Source organism: Aphis gossypii, chromosome 2 (assembly GCF_020184175.1).
Source record: "Aphis gossypii isolate Hap1 chromosome 2, ASM2018417v2, whole genome shotgun sequence".
In the NCBI taxonomy this organism is placed as follows: domain Eukaryota; kingdom Metazoa; phylum Arthropoda; class Insecta; order Hemiptera; family Aphididae; genus Aphis; species Aphis gossypii.
The window spans coordinates 65,212,114-65,234,501 of NC_065531.1; the positions used below are offsets into that span (position 1 = coordinate 65,212,114).

Below are 22,388 nucleotides of genomic sequence, written 5' to 3' on the forward strand. Positions count from 1 at the left end.
AAATAACGACGACAGCATAACTATTATACGTAGGTATGGATGAATAATAATTTATTATGCGATAAAATTCAATAGGTAGCTAAAAAACGAATGATAATAGTAAATAAATATAGTATGTATAACGAGAATGCATAAAAAAATTATTACTATACTTTTTCGAACCTCCAATATTTAAAATTACTTACGTTTTAAAATGTTGTCTTGTGCAGTGCTGCAGGTAAACGGACAACAATTACGCACCCATTTGTAAATTTTTTCGCACATCCCAAAATTGGATTCATCAACGTTCGTACCATTTTCCATTTTTCTTGCTTGGTATCGAAGTTTTGCGCTCTTGTTTAACGACAAAAGTCTTAAGTACTGGTTCTCGTTTTCAGTGTATATTTTTAACACGTGTCTAATTTCATGATTGTTCCCGCTGATGTCTTTTAAAATGGCCATCATTCGTTGAACGTCTTCATATAATGATCGCAATTCTGGCTCCAGGATGCCACGTTCCGATTCAGTATAGAACTCGCTGCTTATACGAAGACTTTTCTTGAAAACAGTTTTCAGTTCGACCACGTTCTTTCTTAATAATGAACAGAGCTTGGTGAGTTTTTTCATTTCTTTGAGATCTACGCTATAGTGATTAGCGTCTGCAAGCAAATTATTTGGATTGCAGTTTACTTCAAAATCAGCTGGTACATTACCAGCAAAAAGCTCAGATAACTTTTCAAAGTGCTCTTCGATTAAAATTCGTCGATTTATTATGGTTTGATAGTGGTTTGGCGATATTTCCCAATGATTCATCTTCGAAGCTAAATCATTTGTACACATTTTCGTCTTAGATCCTTTAACCTATTATAATCCCTCTAATAATATATATTACGTTTTGAAATAAGTTTAAAAATTTTCCTAAATCAATAATAATATACCTATTAACTAGGTACTACTACGTGGAATTAACTAGGTAATTCAGTTAAAAACTGATCTATGAATAAATAAAAATGTGACACTAAAAATCTAAAAAAACAAACTGAAGGATATAATTATTTTAAAATTATTTGTTAGTTTCTTAGCAACTGGCAAATCATTTCAAACAATATCACTAATCTACCATTTAAGTAAATAACGATATATTATTATTCATGATGTAGTTAAATATATATGTTTAACTATAATAAATATTGATTAGAAAGTGTAAGGCGTTTTGTGTTTAAGTCATAAAATCAGAATAAAATATCTTCAAGAATTGAAGACATTAAGATAGATATTTAGATAAAAGTTAACCTTAAAAACGGATTCATTACGCGTTATGTATTAACTTGTTTAATAAGGTTTTCTAAGCTTAAATAAATATAAAAACCTAGAATGTGTTTGGTAAGGTTCACGTTGTTTCTTTAATTATTATTATTATAAGGTTCAAAACTACCCATATAGACTTAAAATAAATTAGTGTATAATCTTTTTAATTTATTCACATTTACTGCCATTTTTATCCATCATGCTAACATTTTACATAACAATTTACTATCTCAAACATTAATTTTAATATAACATAATACATTACAATATATCTGTTTAGCTATCAAACCAGGCTCATGGAACAATATTAAATAAACAAGGTTTCGAAGTTTCTGTAAGATATAATGTTAATTAAAAATTGATTATCACATTCAATGACCAATCTTAAATTTCTTTTACGCTGACCTATTTAAACATCACGTTAATCGTATACTGTAATAGTGTCACGGAATCGTTTTGCATATTTTCCAGCAACACGGTCTGACGAACCCTTCTGAAATTCGCACATAAAAGATAAATCGATCATGATTTCACTGAGTTTATCTTCCTGTCAAAAGACGCATGCTAAGATGAATAGTAATTGTACGACGTCCAATGTCCAGTAACTAAAACTTGTCATTTTTCCATCCTTATAGTATAGATTTATTGTTATGGGTCGTTCGAGATGAAACCACAATCGTTTGTCATTCTCAATGTTACAATATATTAATGTAATGCACACATTAAAACTCGTCATGTATATAGATCAAAACTATATCCAATATACACGCATTTTATATAAGCCTAAAGTGTATGTGCTATCGACAGAAAAACAAATAAATCAAAACACACGATCGAACACTTTATCGTAATAACATAATATACTGAAATTATAATTCCATAATAAATTCGTTATTGTGTACACACTGAACTCACGTATATTTCAACAAATTGATGTACGAGTATGTGTGTTTTTGTACATAATACATAAAGAATTATCATACATGTAACATGTTCCCCCATTTTTTTATTTGAAAATAAAATTAATCAAATTTTAAATCATGGAGTTTTTAATTAATACACTTAAGGCACCCGGTTCCAATGCGATTTCGTACACAAAAATTTACTCTACGGAAATAGGGATCCTGTTCTATAGAATCAAGCAAATTTAATAATTTTTTTTTTAACTAATAGAGGGTAATATTCTACAGGCCGCATCGATTTTCGTTTTTTAATATTTTTATCTCAAAATTTACAATCTGTTTTCAAAAATAATAACATTTTAAGAAATCCTGTATAAATTATATTTTATTATTATTTTGAATAAAATAAAAATCGGAGTTCGATGCGGCCTGTATGAGATCTTCTTCTTTCAAATAAAAATATAGTTACCAAAATCCAACAATTCTATAAGGCCTGAGAATTATTCGCGTGAAGTCATTTTTTTCGATATAATACACCCTATTAACCCCCTTGAATAAGTATCGGGTAGTAAATTAGTGAAAAGTTAAGGTGATAACTAAAATACGAAATTTAATTTTCAAATTTTATAGAATTGCGAAAAATTTGAAAATCTGGCACAAAAGTAATATACTTAAAATTAAATTATTGAGATTTTTCATACTCTTACTGAAAAATATTTTCCTTATTTTTTTCATATTTTACTATTTTTATAAAAACTTATTATTATTTAAGTTGATTTTTTTTTAAAATATCGATGTACTTACTCCTATTAATATATTTATACTAAGGATAAATGTGTTTAAAAATATATAATATGTAATACTGCCATATTGGATCTAAAAAAATAATGTTATAATGTCTTATAATCTTCTTTTGACACACATAAATCAATGAAAACGGACTTAACAGATCTGAGATCAATTATGAAAATTGTAAATAATAATAATAATAATTTTACTATATAGTTACTATTGTAACACATGTACGTGTTCGCGTTCGTACGGCCACCCGTTCGCTTTTTTTTCTCACTACCCTGCGTAAAGAAGTTTAACTTCAGAATAAACAAAAGCCGTTGCTATACACATCAACGTTTATTTGAGTTTTATTTAGTAGAGTTCCTACTAAGCCTAGTGAAAAGAATCCTTTTGAATAAATTTGATTATTCAAAGTAATTATTAAAGTATTTCAAGATTTTGAATTCCTTAAAGATATCAAGGTATTCATTCATTTACCACAGTTATCATATATTAAATAATATATTTTTTTTTTATATATATGTGATCATTGTCTTCTTTGTAATTTTTAATAATTAATAAAAAATCAATATATTACATGAACGATATATTATCATAATGATACAACGACAAGGTTATGAAAGTCCAATAACTACGTATTGTAATAGCAAAGTATAGTATAATCGTCCAATAAAAAATCAATTTTCATATAATTAATTAATTACAGAATAACGGCGGTTCTCACCAATACCACGCGCTGCACGTACGGATCAAGACCTATACCTAAACACTTTTCACTTTGGTTATATGATTCTATAGTTAAAGTAAAAACCAACAATTTCAAACGATGTGCCGATATAATATAATTAATTAATGCGAGGTAGCTTACAATAGAATATGTGATTCGGATGAGTTGAACGTCCATTTCAAACAATACTGCATAGTGTATACTCGGCCAAAGTGGACATCGGGTTGTACCTATAAACAATCAGCGTCGCATTTCAAACTGCAGTTCCTTATTCCTTTGTATACTCAAAGTACTCAAATTGATAATGATATTTATAACGTTTTAGTTATGCGTAGTTTAATATAAATTTCGATTTTATACAGCCACTTAATCAACTCAGTAACATAATATAGGTACCTCTTAATATAATAATAATAATATATTTGATACAGTTTGTCAGTATTTAAAGCTACGTTTTCATAGGCATACCTACTCAACATTTTTGTATTTATGTGAAAGTGTATTATTAACCCAACCCATTCTTAATGAATATTTGAAATTCTAATATTAGTTATTGTAATGTAATATTATAATTAAATACAAAAAAAAATTATGACAGAAAAATTAACAATTTTTATTATAGAAAATAACAGTTTTACGCACTTAGGACACAGTGCATTTTTGTTCATCGTTACATGGATCGTTGGTGCAATGTTGCATAATAATAAGATTTAGTAAATAAAAAAATAGTTTTCGTATAAGAGAACAATATTTGGTAAAAATATAATATGATTAAATAAAGGTGCTGCATCTAGCGATCACCCCACTTCTTAAATACGTTAGCCGTGTATAATACGTATACCAAAAGATGTTTTAAACACATTGTAACTATATTTTATCATTCTTAAGCCATATATTTATTCAAATTCTTATTTTCAATATTTATAAGCCGATATAATTAAAAATCTGAAGGAATTTAAAGGTGTATAATATATTATTGATAATTTGATACAATACTTTTATAATTGTAAATGGTGGGACAACGAAAAACAATTGATTTTTTATATTAGCAACAATATAAGTACATATAATAATATTTTGAAAAACGCAAAAGTGCAATAAAAAAAAAAAAAAACAATTTCTTAATAATATTATGTTCTATAAAAATTTAATTTGGTAATATTATTTTATTATTATCTTTCAAAGTTCATAATGTTGCAATAAGAATTGTGTGATTAAGCTTGGGTTAAAGAAAGTAAATATTAATGTTAGTTAGTACGAGTGTTTTGAAATACTAGATCCAACTGATCCAAACGGAATTATTACTCGTGGGTAAGCAATATTTACACGCTAACTATTTCAAACAAAATTAAAATTTTACAACGTACACTTGGACAAGAAAACTATTGATAATGTTAAAGGGGTTATAAACGTTCATGGATAGTTTTAAAATTAACTAATTTCAAAGTCTAAGTATAGAAAACATGAAATATATAGACGCGTAGGGATTTAATTTGAAATACAAACACTTAAAATTGAAAATGTATAATATAAAAACTAAAATAAAATTTAATTATTTTTTTTAGTACCATTATTATTGAAATTAAAATATTATAAAACTTTTCATTGAAATATAAATTATATTTAAAATCCAAAAATATAAATTCACAATAATATATTATAATCAATGATTAGATGTTTTTAAAGTAGTGGCTAAACAAATTGATATTACAGAAATTTTCATATTAAGTAGTTATATATTTTTAATATTAAATGCAATTATACACATAATTTAATCTATAATATTCGATTTTGTAAATTTATATTTATTCATGAATAGATAGATATCACATTTTACAAAAATGTAAAAAAAAACTTTCAATTGTTATTTATTTATTTGTATTTTCAACTTTTTTTTAGTTAATTCTATAATTTTTATTATAATATGTATTATCATAATTTTTAAAAAAGGCATTTATTTTTGGTAGCATGATTCAATCTTAATTTAATATTTGGGGATATCAATTTCTCTAAAATTCTTTCTCTTATTTATTTTAAAATGATATTTAATAATGATAATATTTTCTTAATATTACAAAAGGTATCCAAAACATTTTACCGAAGGTTCTCCGATAAAAATGGTATCATCAACAGGACTAAACCAATCATTTAATAATATAATTACAGGTAATGAATTTGTTTTACATTATTATTAGCTATCCCTATATTTTCTTATGTACTTCTAATGTGATAAAATAGTATGTTAATTGTTATATAAAATATCAAAACTTGTCAGCACTTGACATTAGCTTTTATTGCAACGGGACTGTAGTTATCCGCAAATTTGAATAAATAACTAAACAATATAGTATAGATAATAATTATTGGTAAAAAGTATGCGATAAGGATCACGCTTACCGGTGGTGATGCTGCCGATGAGAGTGAACGGCACGCAGACGACGATGACTAACAGGTCGGCTATGGCCAAGTTGACGATGAATATGTTGGTGGGCGACGATTGCATCCTCACGTTCTTGTAAACCACCAGCACCACGGACATGTTGCCCACAAAGCCCACAACGAACACGGCCGTGTACGCGATGCAAAACAGCACCGTCACCTCTGGCGAGTACCTCATCCGGTACTTTTGCCACGGCCAATTGTCCGGTCCATCGTAATCCCAGAACGCGCCACCGCTCTGGTTGGCGTCCCTGCTGACATTGTTAAATTACGGTCATTACAAGTGCATAATATAATAATAATAATATGTTATTGTTTTCCAGTCGAGTTATCTGGCAAATTATTATTATTTTTTTTATAATTTTGTTTTTAAAAACATCCCATAATTTCTTTTTATCGCTGAATGAGGTTGTTAGAAAACAAAATAATTATTAATTTAAAAATTATACATTATTTTACCATATATTTTTCATATTTCTTACATACATGCAGGGATTTGCTAAACTTCAATTATTGTTATTATTACTATAATTTTTTTTTTTTATTTTTTTTTTTGTTTTTGTTAGTAGATATTATTATACATTTATATTAATTGAACATTGTAATACATTTTAATAAAGATCATTTCGTCTATATACGATGGACGATGGTATTTATGTAGTCTTAATAATAGTCATATCTATTGTAAGTCATTAGTTATTAATTATTTTTATGTTCGTAACTTAACTATAATTGAGTATAGTTCGAACTAAGGATTACTAATTAAAACTTTAGAATATACCTACTATCTAGGTGATTTCTCTATTAAAATGAGATAAATAATTAATTATCTATAAACAAAAATAAGTATACATTTTTTTTTCTTTTACATGAAAATTCGAAATAAAATTCTGGCAATTAAGTAAATTCTATACATAGAATGTATGAACATACTTCTTACTTAGTAATTTAAACTAAAATTTAAACTTTGAACTTTTAAATACTAAACTTGAAAATTTTGAAAATATAACACTATATACATTTAATATACTTAAAGATGGTTGCTCATATTTTCTTTCTATTGTAAATATATTAACTTCAGTGGAAAATGTTATCTTGAATATTAGTATAGGTAATATGCCAATCAATGAAAGTCATAAAAATTGCCTTTCAATTTTTTTATTATCATAGAATTGATTACATATAGATTAATTTAAAATTACTTTTTATGTTTTTCTTGTTTATTAGATTTATTTTTACGTACTATCAGTAAAATATTAATATCATAAAAATATTTGCAAACTTTTATATTGATTATAAAACATGCAGAAATTTTTGAATACAAGGTATAAAATACTTACTACAATAATAATATATATTTATATACTTAAATATATTAACACGTTAACGGTCAACTTACTCTATGATATAGTACTCATGATTTGTATGTCATAAGGCACTGTGAATGTTATATCATTCGTTATTTCAACTATCATTTACACAATATTTTAAATGTAATTTTTTTATTGATAACTACTATACAATGTCTTTAAAAATGTATATAAGAATAATCGGATAATAGATGCACATGAGCCATGATTACCAAAGTGATAATTATAATCATGTTCAAATATTATGGTATTGTTATAAGACTAAATGATTCTAAGTTGACAGAAATTATTTTAGTATCATCGATGTCATGACTGAACGTATTAATAGGTACTTAACATGTCAATTGTTAACCATTGGCATGTGTCAACCACTACACTTAATGCATTGATATCATCATCAATGGTGTTTTTGTAAAACAAATTTAAGGTTTAACGTTCTTGTGAAAAATTACACGCTAAATATTTCAAAATTCAAGCACTATAATATTCATTACAATTGAGTGTCAACGTCTAATGATAGTTACTATATCAAATTTATAAATAAGCATTTAATTTCTACTCGCTCACTTACTGAGTCTGATCAAATCCTTTTGGATTCTATTGGAAAGTATTATCGGATAACTTTGATTGAACAAAATCTTATCTGGTGTGAATTATGTTGTTGTTTGTGATTAAAAAATCTATATATGTGCTCATAAAATAAATCAGGTGTCTTTTCTAAAGAAGACGTTTCATAGTTATTTATACGTTTCTAATATAAAGTAAATGTATATAGCTTGGAAAAAGTACGTACAGATAGACGGTGAAGCAAACAATATAAAAACTAAAGAAAAAAAAATCAGCGTAGCTGTTATATTTATTTTCTTATTTGCCTTTACTCGATATTTTAACTAAATCAACTTAAAAGTTTTTTTTTCATTAGTAAACTTAATAATCATAAAAAATAAAAAAACCATCGATACTTTATAAATACTGAACAATATAAATATACATATTATAACAAAATAATTATGTAAAACGTCTGGTACAAAAATCCATTACATTTGAGTTAGGTGAGATCATTAATAATAGTCCACAAATAGAAATCTCTGCAGATACACAAATCCTGATTTACAGGATTTAATAAAAAAATCATATTTAGATATATATTATAAATAAATTCTGGGTTTGTATGTACTAAAAATGCTTAAAGTTGTATGTATGTATACCTCAAATTCATTAAAGTATGCTTCTAATACTAAATTCATTTTTAATCTTAAAAAAATATGCAAAAAAAAGGTCTTCTCCAAAATTGTACATAGGTACATACCGTTCCTTTGATAGACATTAAAAACATTGGCTTTTGATCAGCATGACAATTAATGTACAATTAAAAAAATATATAATTTAAAGCCAGTTATTCTTTTTAAAATGTATATCTTTTCAACAAAAATATAACTACATTTACCAACAAATATTATATATTATAATTATACTCGTATATAGATTTATAAATCATAATAAATTGCAATACAAACATTTTTAATAATTCTTTGTTGATGATTTTTTAATATATATATAAAAGTAATAAATATCCAGGGATGAACTCTTTGACAAAATATGATAAAATATGCAAAAAATTATAAATATTTCATTATTCCTAATATATTACATTCATAATTTGTATCATCATTTATTTATTTATACAAATGTATATATTATCAATATGATAAGCAACTTATTGACATTTTATAATCCTATAGAACTGAGAAAAATAGAACTGTGTTTATATATTTTATTTAGTTTTATAACTTAATAAAAACAATTATCACAAATTAAAAAACATGAACAAAATTAAATACATAAATCTATAATATTATATAGAAATTGATAGTAATTAAGCTAATATAATATTATAACAATGCAGGAAATTAAAATTAAAATTTATTTATACAAGTATAAATTACTTTTTAATTGTTGTACTATTTGTCGCATAGTTCGAAATCTGAAAATTATAATAATTATATGGTAGACGTAAACATTTTGCAAGATACGACAGAATCAAGACTCTTAAAGTTTCCAATCGCTAAATTTATATACGTCCAGTTATTTACTGTATAAGAAAAAAAATCACTAATGATTCAAGTGTTTTGAAGGGTTCGTGACCCGGAAAGGTTTTCTGCAGGATGTTTTAAGCTATAGCGGTCGTTAAATCGCAATTAGCTTTTAAAATAACGTAATAATTCATCTAAATTAAGAGGTAGTTTTTAAATTGTTTAAATTTTGCATTGTATTTTATTAAGCTTCATAAAATTCAAAATAAATTATTTTAATTATAGTAATATTCATGTATTATTAAATAGTATTATCTGAAGAAATTTTAAAACCACGTATATTATTTTAACTGCTGTCTACCAGATGATAATATTATTTATTGTACCTACTACCTAAACATACATTTATTTTTATTTTATGTCTGTCTGTAAAATATTATGTCTTATTTCTAATGAAATAAAGTATGTTTTATCTGTAATGATTACTTAAAATCTTTTTATTATCAAAATGTATTTGATTAAAATATCAACAAAAATAGTTAAATGCATACATTTATAAAACGCTAAATTAAAAAAAACAATTTGTTAGATAATTTTGGTAGAATACAGTTCTTTTACATAAAATGTATTATATAATGATATAAATATCAATAAATTATAATTATTATATTTAATTATATTCTATACAAGTTCAAACTAATTAACAAAATAATTCGAAATCAATACAATAGGGAATGTACGATTTTATACATTAATAAAGAAATCGTTAATTATATTTTGTGTAGAATACTTACACAATTTAATGTACCTATTATTGTGTCGTGTATTATATATTATAATTAATATCATTTAAATCAAAATAATTCAAAAGCAAAATATGAAGGTGTATTCTTTGATCACAATCATTAGAATGTTGAGCAATTTCAGCGGTCGACATAAGGACGACAGTACATGAATATGAAATAGGTATAATAAATAATTTCATCTCCTAAAAGGGATTTCAAATGTGTACAATTGAATACGGTAACCTAATAATTGAAAATGGAAACCCTTATTATTTACCCCTAGGGTACTGCATGTAGGCTATACTGTCCATTGAAAATTATGAAAAAATCTATTATCTCGAATTAATTGTTAAAAGTTTAGATATGCGTTGTTCTAATGTGAAGAATACATAGTAACGAACTGAATAAAATAACTTATGATAAATGAATAAAAATTATATAATTTATGTATTAATAGATATTTTAGATAATAAATTAAAAAATTATAATATCCTTGAAAAACTAAGTATGAATTCGATACGATTGATAACAAGTAATTAATGAAATATAATATCTTATCTAAAATCAAAATAAAATATTGTGTGGAATGTTAAAATAAATTGTATTTAGAGATATTAAATATTATGTAACTGAAAAAGATACTATGATACTACTAAAAGATACTAATGTAACATGTGTTTTACAAAAAATAATATAGTTAGTATAAAAATTAACATATAGTTAATCAATAGTGTATCACAACTTGGGTAATCCTAAATCTTAATTTAAAATCATATCGTAGTTTAATAAATTCCATCATGTTTTTCTATCACAACAATATTATTTATCTACTTAAATCTATTTACTCGAAAAAATTTAAGAATACTAGCATCGTTAAAAGGGAACTCATTTATTTCGATGGTAGACATGTATATGAAGTAGGTGAACATTAATTAGATACAAATTATACTAACCAAACTACTCAAGATTGCTTTGTGTAATCATCATTGACTTTGAAGTGGAATTTAAAATGTTCTATCAATACTTTATCATACTTCATTAGAAATACGCAACACATACCGATTCTATTCATTACAGATATTATTGTAGCATGGCGTGTTTTAAGAAAAATCAAATCCGTGGATATAATTTGAATACATAATAGTTATTTGTGGTTGTTACGTATTCAAATCATATGACTGTAAGTAGTATACCATTTACCACCGTTTTTTATATAAAAATCTGTAATTTATCGGTTTCTTAATATTTTAAAATGTTGGTTAAAATAATACATATATATATATATATAATTATGTATTAGATTATTAGAATATTAAACATTAGAAATATCAGAAATTTTCTGTGTAGATAACTTGTGATATATGTAGGTATAATGTATACAGATTTATTCAGCGAATAGATTCACCAACTTTCTTTTTCAATAATTCAGAAATTAAAATTACAAAATTTAGAATTTTTAAATAAGTATACTATTATAATAAGTCAATTTGCTCTAAAATAAAAACTTTTGCTACATTGGTTCTGCTGAAAATATATTCGGAATGCTGTACTTTTAATAGATGGAAAAAACATATTATACGGGTAAGGTATCCTCTAAAGTATACTTAAAAATTTAAAAATCATATTTTTGAATAACACTATTATTGAATAAATAAGGGGTGAGAATACGTCTTGGTGAATCGATTTGTATACATACTCCTTCATCGTTGTATTTCAATATTATGCAATCATTAAATTTTAACACATTTTGACTTTAAAAATAATTTACAATGCATAATATGAATCATTAGTGTTATGATATTATATAGTTATTGTAATTTCTTATAAACACACATTGGTAGTAAGTAAAATAAATAAATTAAAAAAATAAAATAAAATAAGATAATTTAGACACAATCACTGACACTATTATATTTTATTTAACGTTATATAGATACATATATTATCGCTTGTATAGATATTATAATGTACTAATTCGTCGTTGGTTTCATGCTATGATATTCTTTTGAAAAAAAATACTATTAATAAAGTATACTGAAAATGCATTATATTATACATTTACAGATTTAATTTACATTAAAAAGATGATGCTAATAAAACGGTTGTATTAAATATACAATTGATTTAACTATAAAATATTAACTTTAAGAATACAATGGAAGCTGGCTTTCCATAAAATAAAAGAAAAAGAAAAATTTAAATAAAAAATAAAATAAATATAAAACCAAATAGGTACAAATGTTACATATAACTAATATTCTATAATTCAAGTACTTTAATTTATATTTGAACAATGAGTTCCAGTATTTACAGAATAATTTAAACACCATAACATCATTGTATACTAGTATTATATTTACATATTATATGTCAATACGATGTTGATTTTTATTTTTATCAGAAATATATTTTTCAAACAATAATTAATATTTTATAAAATAATGGAGTTACTATATTCTAAATGTTTTATCCTTATGATATGGAGTTATCAAATTGTTTTTTAAGCCATTTCATTTACGAACAATAATTTATAGATCAATTGTTGGTATACTTAAGGTCACCCTACGGCGTATACTATTGTAATGTATGCACTCTAGTAGAAGTCTAATGCATTATCTACACACTTAAGTGTTCTTATTGTCATAGAATATCAGAACATTGTAGTGTACCCCAGTAGCTGAAAACCACTTGCGTAAAAAAAAAAAATAGTTTTACAAAATAAAACACATGATTCTGTTAAAACCACAAATTGAAAAAAAAAATAATAATTTACCATGAAAATTATATATGTTAAAAATAACATAATATAAAATAACTATTTTTATTTAGAAGTTTATTCGGATTAATAACGATTTTTATGACCTAACTTTACTGCAAGTTATTTACATAAGTATAAATGTATAATATTATATTTAAACCTCAGCATAGCCGTTTAGATGAATACAAACATCGATGACATGCATGAATCATAATTCATAATCAAAATATAAATATTATTGTTAGTTAATGGTCATAGAAAATGATAAATATTTAATTAAAAGTAATTTTAAATCATTTTTAGAAAATATTTTATTAAGAGGCTTATTGTTTTAATTTATATACGACGAGATAAATAATAACATAATTGTTATCTATTGAGATCAGTTAATAGGCTTATCAAATAATTTTTGAATTAAAAAAACTTCTTTAAAACGATGTAGGGAATTATACCTATTATTATTAAAAAAAATAACAATAATAATAATATACTATTAATTTTTCAACATTATTTCATGTATATTTTGTTATTGTGTATAATCTTTAAAGCTACAACATTACGATTAATAATATAAAAATCGAAATATTATTCAATTTGTGGGCGACTAGTTGATAATAAAAATATTACTGTGGGGGTTTAATTCATTTTTTTTTTAATTTTTATTGTTACTCAGTTATTTATCAACGTTATGTAATATGTATTCGTCATGTACCTATTATAGTAACACTAGAGAACACCACACCCACCCGCATGTATTGCCTCCATCTTACATAAATACAAAATAGCAAATTTTCGTTTTGAAGAATACATTTTATGTTGTAAGCTTTAACACTGGACTATTAGAGTAAATTTATCTATTACCAAACTTAAATTTAACAATATTATCTAGGTCACCGTATAAGATTTTATTAATATTATAATTTAATAGTGAATTGTGAGTATTTTAAAGTTGTAACATTTTACATACCTACGTATAATTTACTTTAAAATGATAATATCAATAAAAGCCCATGTGTTGGCTTGAATAATATTCATACCTTTAAGTTTGATTATAGGTAAATTTACTCTAATATTAAAACTAATAACATAAGATGGATTCTGCTGAATTCAAATTTGTTATGTTGTGTTTAATATGCAATACGGATACATCACATGCGATAGTGGCATCTTCTTGAAATATTATTATATTATAAATAAAACAAAAAGGAAAGTTATTTTAATACTTCTATTACATTATTAATATTTCAATGTTATATTCTATGTACGTAATATATTTATAAAAAAAGTATATTACTCAAGAATTTAGGGGAACTTCTTAGCCATATTCAATCAAAATGTGATAAATATATATGGCCATTTTGCTGCATATATACTCGTATAATGATACCTGGTTGAGTGAATGTAAATTATATCTTTGATCTTATTTAAAGATAAATATGAAAGTATCAAACTTTAATAAGAGAATATTATTTTAATTTTATAATATTGTATAGTATTAACTATTAAGTTAAGAAGTTAATTTCAAAAACATATTTGGTTAGGAATTTAAAAAAATAAAATAAAATACGCTTTTATTAAACAAGTGACACCATTGCATGTGATTAGGAGATAATACTATTATATTAATTATTTTTGAATACATAGAAATATTGTTATTATGGTATAGGTAGTGCTAAACAATCAAATGATAGATACATGTTTTATAAAACCCAACATGGTATGAATATTATGACGTGTCCTAATAATTCATACAACCGAGTTGGCCTTGTCGAATAAGAAAATATTACGTTATGTTTGTAAACGTTTTAGGTGTGAACGATAATATTAAATTTATCGTAGGTATATAATATCTATCATCATCGACGGAACAATTGAAATAAATCCAATCCCGAAGTAATTTTCCCAAAGGCACAATACGCCGTATCGTTTACGTACGTCAATATATATATAATGTATTGGCGTACACGAAAAAAAAATGTCGGTATAAACACACACGCGGGTAAACCATTTATATAATGTTTTAATGGATTTTTTCGCGAGCTTTTGTCACTATACAAAATATACACGGTGGTAAATATAATGCTCGACATAAAAATAATAACCCAGGAATTTCCATGAGCTTTTTTTTTAGATAAAAAAAAAAAAGTAATACGACACAAAGGAATTATATCTTCTTTACATCTTTTAAAGAAATTCAATAGATCTGAAAATCCTGGCAGCTCATTTTCTCATTTAGTGCTCGCAGAAATAATTACCGAAATTAGCTAAAACATTATCATAAAATCTTTAGCGTGATTACAAACAATTTAAAACGGTGTTTCAAAAATACACCAATCACGTACCATGGAATTAAATAACACTGATAAAAGCCATAAATATTCTCGATAGTTATTTTATTATAAATAATGTACCCAACGAAACGTTGGCTAGAGTATTTCATCACGATCAAAATATACAGAAGGTAGGTATTAGGTATAATATAAGCTAAGTATCTTACAAACAACTGTTCAATTTATACTTTTTACAATTACAATTTTTTGAAATTGTATTTTAAATTTTGATCTTGATGGATATCTCTAGCATTTTAAAATATTTGGAACTGAAATGTTTTCTTCAATGGAAAAGCTGATAAGATTTAAAAGTTTCCAGTAGCCTAATGTATTGATTAAAAGTTGCATTTAGTTAGCAGTTTCAAGAATATTATTTTTCTGAATAGTTTTCACAAATGTTTATAACTTTATAAGGAACAACATGAACACCACAAAAAATTGTTATGAAATCAATAATATTATTATAGACATTTTGACTTTTAAAATGACTAATTTTTATTGTGATAAGTTATAAATTATAAAATACAAACTAATTATATTGATTAATAACTTTAAACAACTAGATTTGGTTTTAGGGAATAAGACCCAAGTTAAACTAGACTGTTGTAATTTAAAAAATGTAAATAATGTTTTGTAAATGCATGTTCTGGAACGACGGACTTTGGATGCATTCCTATATTAATTTCACGCTATGATTTTCAGTAAAAAGACAACAAAAACATTGGTGGAGTATTAAAAAAGAAAATAGAACTAACCGATTTCAAAGTAATAACAAAGAGAGACCTATTTATAGTTATATTTAAAAGTTACCTGCTACAAACAAACAAATGTGTTTTCTGTTACATACAGGCATATTAATCTTTTTGAAAATAGTATAAACTCGTAGATTATACATACTGTTCAACTTGCGTTTGGTACAAATTTTCATCAGCATTGTGAGTCACAAACCAGTTCCAAAAAACTGATTAATGCAAACCCGTGGAAGATACTCCGAATAACATTTTTCACAAAACTGTCATTTTTATTTACAACTTCAATATTACACCTACGAGTATGTTAAATCTTTTTTATAATTTATCATAATAACATTAACTCAATGGAATTCAACTTCTATATCGATAAACATCTACAAAATATTTATATCATATTATTATGTTTTCGGTAAATTTTTAATGCTTGATGTTTATTGAAAACAATCTTAAATCAAATAACATTAATAATTAATTTATTGTATAACTCAAACACAACGTATACTATTAATATTATAGTGCTATAACCATCAGAGATCCTAATTTGAACGTCTTTCGTTCAGTTTCAATATTTGTTTCAAAACGTAGGAGCAGTATCTACAACTTACCTCCCCACCACCTTAGTTTTGAAATTTGTAACTAAAATCATAAGAACAATAATATTTGAATAGTCATTTTCAATTTTTGTTCATTTTAATTTATTGTAAATTAAAATCAAAATGAATCTACTATATAATATTGATTCTTGAGGGAAGGGTGGAGGTGCTAATATTACACACCCAAATCACACTCTTGAATTAATACTGCTATGTCAACTTAAATCGAACATAAAATATATTATATAAATAACGATTCCATTTCCATATAAATTAAAAATTATTAATAGGTACCTTTATAATTGGCATGTAAAGTAAAAACATCATAACTCAAAACTCGAGAGAGAGGTGAACGTGAATTTTAGTTATCAAACATTTTGAGTGATTGAAAAACCAACAACATTTTATTATAATACCTACATTGTCAGTATGTGAGATATTTCACGTGAATGATTTATTCTCCTTTTAGTTAGAGGTACCTATAGAAAATTTCAATTTAATATTTGAATCTCGTGTTATAACGATATTCAGTTGAATTTTTTATTTCATGACATTTCACTACCTACCTTTTCATAAAATCATAGTTTTGGAACGTATAAAAACATTTTGTATTTCCACTTGACAATATTTTCAATTCGTATTCAACGTATGCACGTGCAAATACATATTTTATTTAAATAACAATAATAATAATTACGATGATTTTTTTTTACCATTTCCTTTCGAATTTTTATAAATTTTTTTTTTTATCTAAAACTTGCTTGTGTTTAATCCGATTTGTTCTTGCACTGAACCATGTTAATATGTACATTATACACTATACAATATGTCAATATATTATGAGCTTAAATGTTATTTAATTTATTTATGTAAAATAATATTGCAGCTATAACTAAATTCTAATAAAATATAATAAAAATCATTACTATTATGAATACCTATCTAAAAGAATAATTATTTATGAATTGTAAAAAACAAATGTATTAATTTTTATAATTTAAATTATGAGTAGAATGATAAATGTATTGATATAACAATATTTTTTGTTTTGCATTTATTTATTTATTTTGTGCTATCATCGTAATTTTAAGCTATAAAAAACTTTACTGATAGAACTAGTTAGTACTTGATGAGTCAAAAGTAAAATGTTATTTTTTTTAACTGTTTTTAATTATCGAGAAAAACTAACACAAATAACGGAAATGGAGATATTAACGCAATTCTATTATTTTATAAAATCAATTTTTTATTATTTTTTTGTACATTTTAAATCAAATAATATTATTCGTAACCTTTAGAGACAATGCAATTCGCGTAGCTATAATATTATTAACTATACATAGTTATTTTTAAAATATTAGTGAAACCTACAATATAACAATTAATGTAGATAGGTACCTATACAATTTAAATTAAGAAATATAGGCGACCACTTTCATTCAGAATTATTTTACGTATTCAATGATAGATTAGGTATTACACTTTAATAATTTAATTTTTAATTTTTAGTAATTACGACTTCGCATCAATAGGTATTATTAAAATTTATCTCAAATTTTAATTAATCATAACTGATTATTTAAGAATTATGTTATAATATGATATATATGACATAACTTATATCTAAACCTTCTTGGTTATTATTTATTAATTACTAACACAAAAACAAAAAAAAACAAAATATATCTTATTTACACAATGCAACTTAGTATAGAAATTAAAAAAGTGTTAATTATTCACAGTAAATACAGTACATTAAACTTTTTGTTTAAAATAATTTTTATAAATTATACATATTTTTTTAAATTAATTTTCAACATTTTTTAATTTTAAATTTTAAATATTACCATGATTAAAGCAAACTTAATTACTTTCTAATATTTTTCTCGCAGCTAAATTAACTTAAAAATGTGAGTAATTATTGTGTTTTTTTTTTTTTTTTGAAACAATTCCATCGTTATAATAATGTTATTGATATTATACATAATATATTTCTTAAAAGCACATTAAAAATTACCAACAATTTATATAATTAAAAAAAATCTGGACACTTCATTTAAGAAACTATATTGAAGTTGTGTATTTTTAATATTAAGTTTTAAAAAAGTAATTTGTTGATATATTACTATATTAATATAAAAAAACAGTATCGCTTAATATACCTAATTTTAAATAATACTGTTATAAACTTTTTACATTAATTCATTTATTATGTTAAATATCACTTTTTTTTAGTGTTTTCAATTCATTGCAAGTACAGCGAAATGAAGAATGCGATCAAATTATGTGATCAATTTATAAAATGCAAGATGATAATTTTTTTTATTTTAAAGTATAAACGAATTGCAAGCCATTATTTAAACTTTGAACCTTAATATCTCCACCACAAGTTGATATTTTGAAAAATTAACTGAAATTTAGATACCGAATGCATTAATTAAATAAAACCAATTTCGTTGTGAACATTTGAGATTTTGGTTCGCAATACATTAATTTGTTAGTGTCTCTTCTTAGTTCACTAAGACATTATTTGCCTCTAAGGCATTTTCGGAATTCAGATGGTTCTAGCTTTTGACTTATCTTAATTTTATTTTCTTTAATACAAACTCTGACAAGTACGTGATTGGTATGTACGAGGTCACATATTGATCATTTTGATTGGACTTTCAAGTTTTCGATTCGTTTAAATTAGCGTGTGATTGAATTAAATTAGACAAAACAACACATAAACAACTTGGATTTATTTTCCTTTATTTGTTAAATACTACTTTATAAAACATACAAATTATCTAAATTTAATATAATATATTATAAGATAAAACATTTATCAAAATATTCTAAAAATGAGTAAAAAGTAGTTGATAAAAATAAAAGACTATGTTTAAAGTATTTTTATATTACATTTTTGTAGAGAAAAAAATCAATTTTATTTTGATTTAAATTGTATCAATTATTATGTTTAAAAATCGAATGTTATGATGGTTTATTGTAAAATTAACGTTTAACAATTTCTAAAAAAAATATCATGTTAATCTTATAAATAGGTTAATATATTACAGAAATACAGAATATGTGTTGAATTCGTATATTTTTAATAATCAATGTTAATTTTATTATATTATGCAAAACTATAATACATTTGTATACATACGATTACAAAAAGAACGTACAAATGTATAAAAATTAATAAATTCGTTTTGTTCAAGAAAACATCAATATGTTATTTTAAACTTCATTATATTATGACTCAAGAAATAAAACAAAGAACAAAGGTTAACAGATGTTGTATAATATTAACTATGTTTAAGTTATAAGTATACACAATAATATATTAAATTATTATTTTAAAGATATTACATAACTTCAATTAATGAATCTTTTATTTTTAATTTAAAAAATATTTGCTGAATTATAAATAAATTTTTGTTTTTTTATTTAGTTTTTATAACTAAAACATAATATTAGCTCTTTTAAGATCAATTAAAAATATATAAATGACTACATTTAATGTAAAAGATAGGAGGGGATTATAATTTTAAAAACAAAAGTTTGTATTGTCATATGGTATAAGATTTAAGTATATTATTTAAAGACTCCATAGATAAAAATTTTAATGAGTTCGTATTTAAATAAAATATGGTAGTAAACACGCTTGCTATATTCTATACCACTTTATGTAATATAATTCTTATTTATCAGGATATCAAAACTAAAATTATTTTTAAAATTTAATTTTTTGTTTAAGCTACACTTTCTTGATAGGTACCAAGCATACATTTTAATTTGTTGCAAATATTAAAGAAACGATATGTTCTTAGATCATAGCTTATTTTATAATAAGTATAAATAAATAAATAAAACCATGATGATATTTGCCACAATATATGCGATATGCAATGTTGGCAAGAAAAGTGTGACCAGCCTGTAACGAATACGACATACTAATACTGACGACGCGCCGCCCAACAACAAATAATAAAACCAAAAGGCCCCAGAACTAGTATCCGCCGCCGATAGAGCGCGGTAATACACCTTCCATGTTTGCGGCCCAATACCGAACGCATTGCCCAGCTAATAAAATAACCTTTCCGCGACACACGAACCCGGAGGACAGAGACTATATAAGGGACCTCCGCAATCACCACAATCGAACAGTGCGCTTTGGCCACCTGGTCAGATTAGTGACTGGCTAGTGTGAAAGTGTTTCTCGGCCACCTTCGGGAAGGCTAGAATCACGGACGCACTCGGCCTACGCTAGTCGGACCATTTCCCATACAACCACCGCCGTCGATAGGACCGTCGCCGTTTTCGGCTACCCGTACCGTCGGGAAGGCTAAAACGTGCCAGTTACCGTCATCCGTAGGACCGCCGCCGTTCTCGGCTACCCGTACCGTCGGGAAGGCTAGAACGTGCCCACACGCTGACGTTACCACCGCCGTCAATAGGACCGCCGCCGTTCTTGGCTACCCGTACCGTCGGGAAGGCTAGAACGTGCCTAACCCTACAATTAAAATAAAATCGCCACCAATCTCGGCTAGTTGTACACGCGAATATTAAACGGGCAGAGCGTATGAAATAAACATCGCCGCCGTTATACATATCGTACACTATCATACACGCCGCCGTAATAGTCACCGTACACTATCATACACGCCGCCGTAATAGTCACCGTACACTATCATACACGCCGCCGTCACCGTACACTATCATACACGCCGCCGTAATAGTCACCGTACACTATCATACACGCCGCCGTAATAGTCACCGTACACTACTATCACGCCACGCCGCCGCCGCGAGACAAATATAATATAACATTGCCGTCGCCGATAACGTAATTGCCACCACCCGTATTATTACGGAATCCCAGTCTCGATTTTAATTACGGTGCAATATTATTTTGCCGCGGTAAGCCAATAGGGAAACACACACGCGTTAGTCATTTAACAAATAAAACTGTAAGTATTTCAAACGTTATAATTGTGAATGGGAAAATCGCGAAGTCATATTATATTCAACAACGTATAATTACCGTATGATTATACGCAAAATCTATGTGTTATGTATGTTATATATGTAATTTGTAAATATTCAAAGGAAATACTGTTAAATAAAAAAATTCTAATCATAAACTATTAATAATATCATTTATATTTGTACGGGAAAAAGATATCAAAATATCGACCGTTACAATTGGCGCCCAACAAGTTGGACTCGAAATCCACGACGCCGAAAATAAGATTTCGTGCTCTCTAAAAAAAAAAAAAAACAAATATATTTATTTTATAAATTTTACATAATTACTACATCGTTTAAATATTATAAAAATGCCGCGAAAAAAGAAGAATGAAGACTTAAATGAGGAGTGGGAAAGAAGATTTATAGAAATCGAAACGCAAATAAAAGAACAAACAAAAAAAATCGAAAAACAAAAGAAGGAAATTCAAAATATCAAAGAAGAGCATAAAGAAGAAATTCAAAACTTAAAATTACAGTGGGAAGAAATACATAATAAAAAAATACAAGAAACAGAAGAAAAATACCAATCAGTAATCGAAGAAATGGAGAACCGATACGTAACCACATTCAGAAATCTGGGAGACAGCTACCAGCAGAA

At 25.3% G+C, this 22,388-nt stretch overlaps 1 protein-coding gene across 3 annotated transcripts in view; it reads right to left on the reverse strand.

The window, feature by feature from the left end:
• The window catches only part of LOC114125261 (neuropeptide SIFamide receptor-like), a 55,349-nt gene that overhangs the window by 25,620 nt on the left and 7,341 nt on the right, over positions 1-22,388 (reverse strand). Inside the window, exon 2 of one of the 3 annotated variants that reach the window (XM_050199250.1) lies at positions 6,109-6,401. In XM_050199250.1, the coding sequence (XP_050055207.1) occupies positions 6,109-6,401 (293 nt within the window). Of the gene's footprint in view, positions 1-185; positions 1,019-6,108; positions 6,405-22,388 lie in introns of those variants that run through there. The other 2 variants (XM_027988838.2, XM_050199249.1) reach the window with 2 other exon arrangements.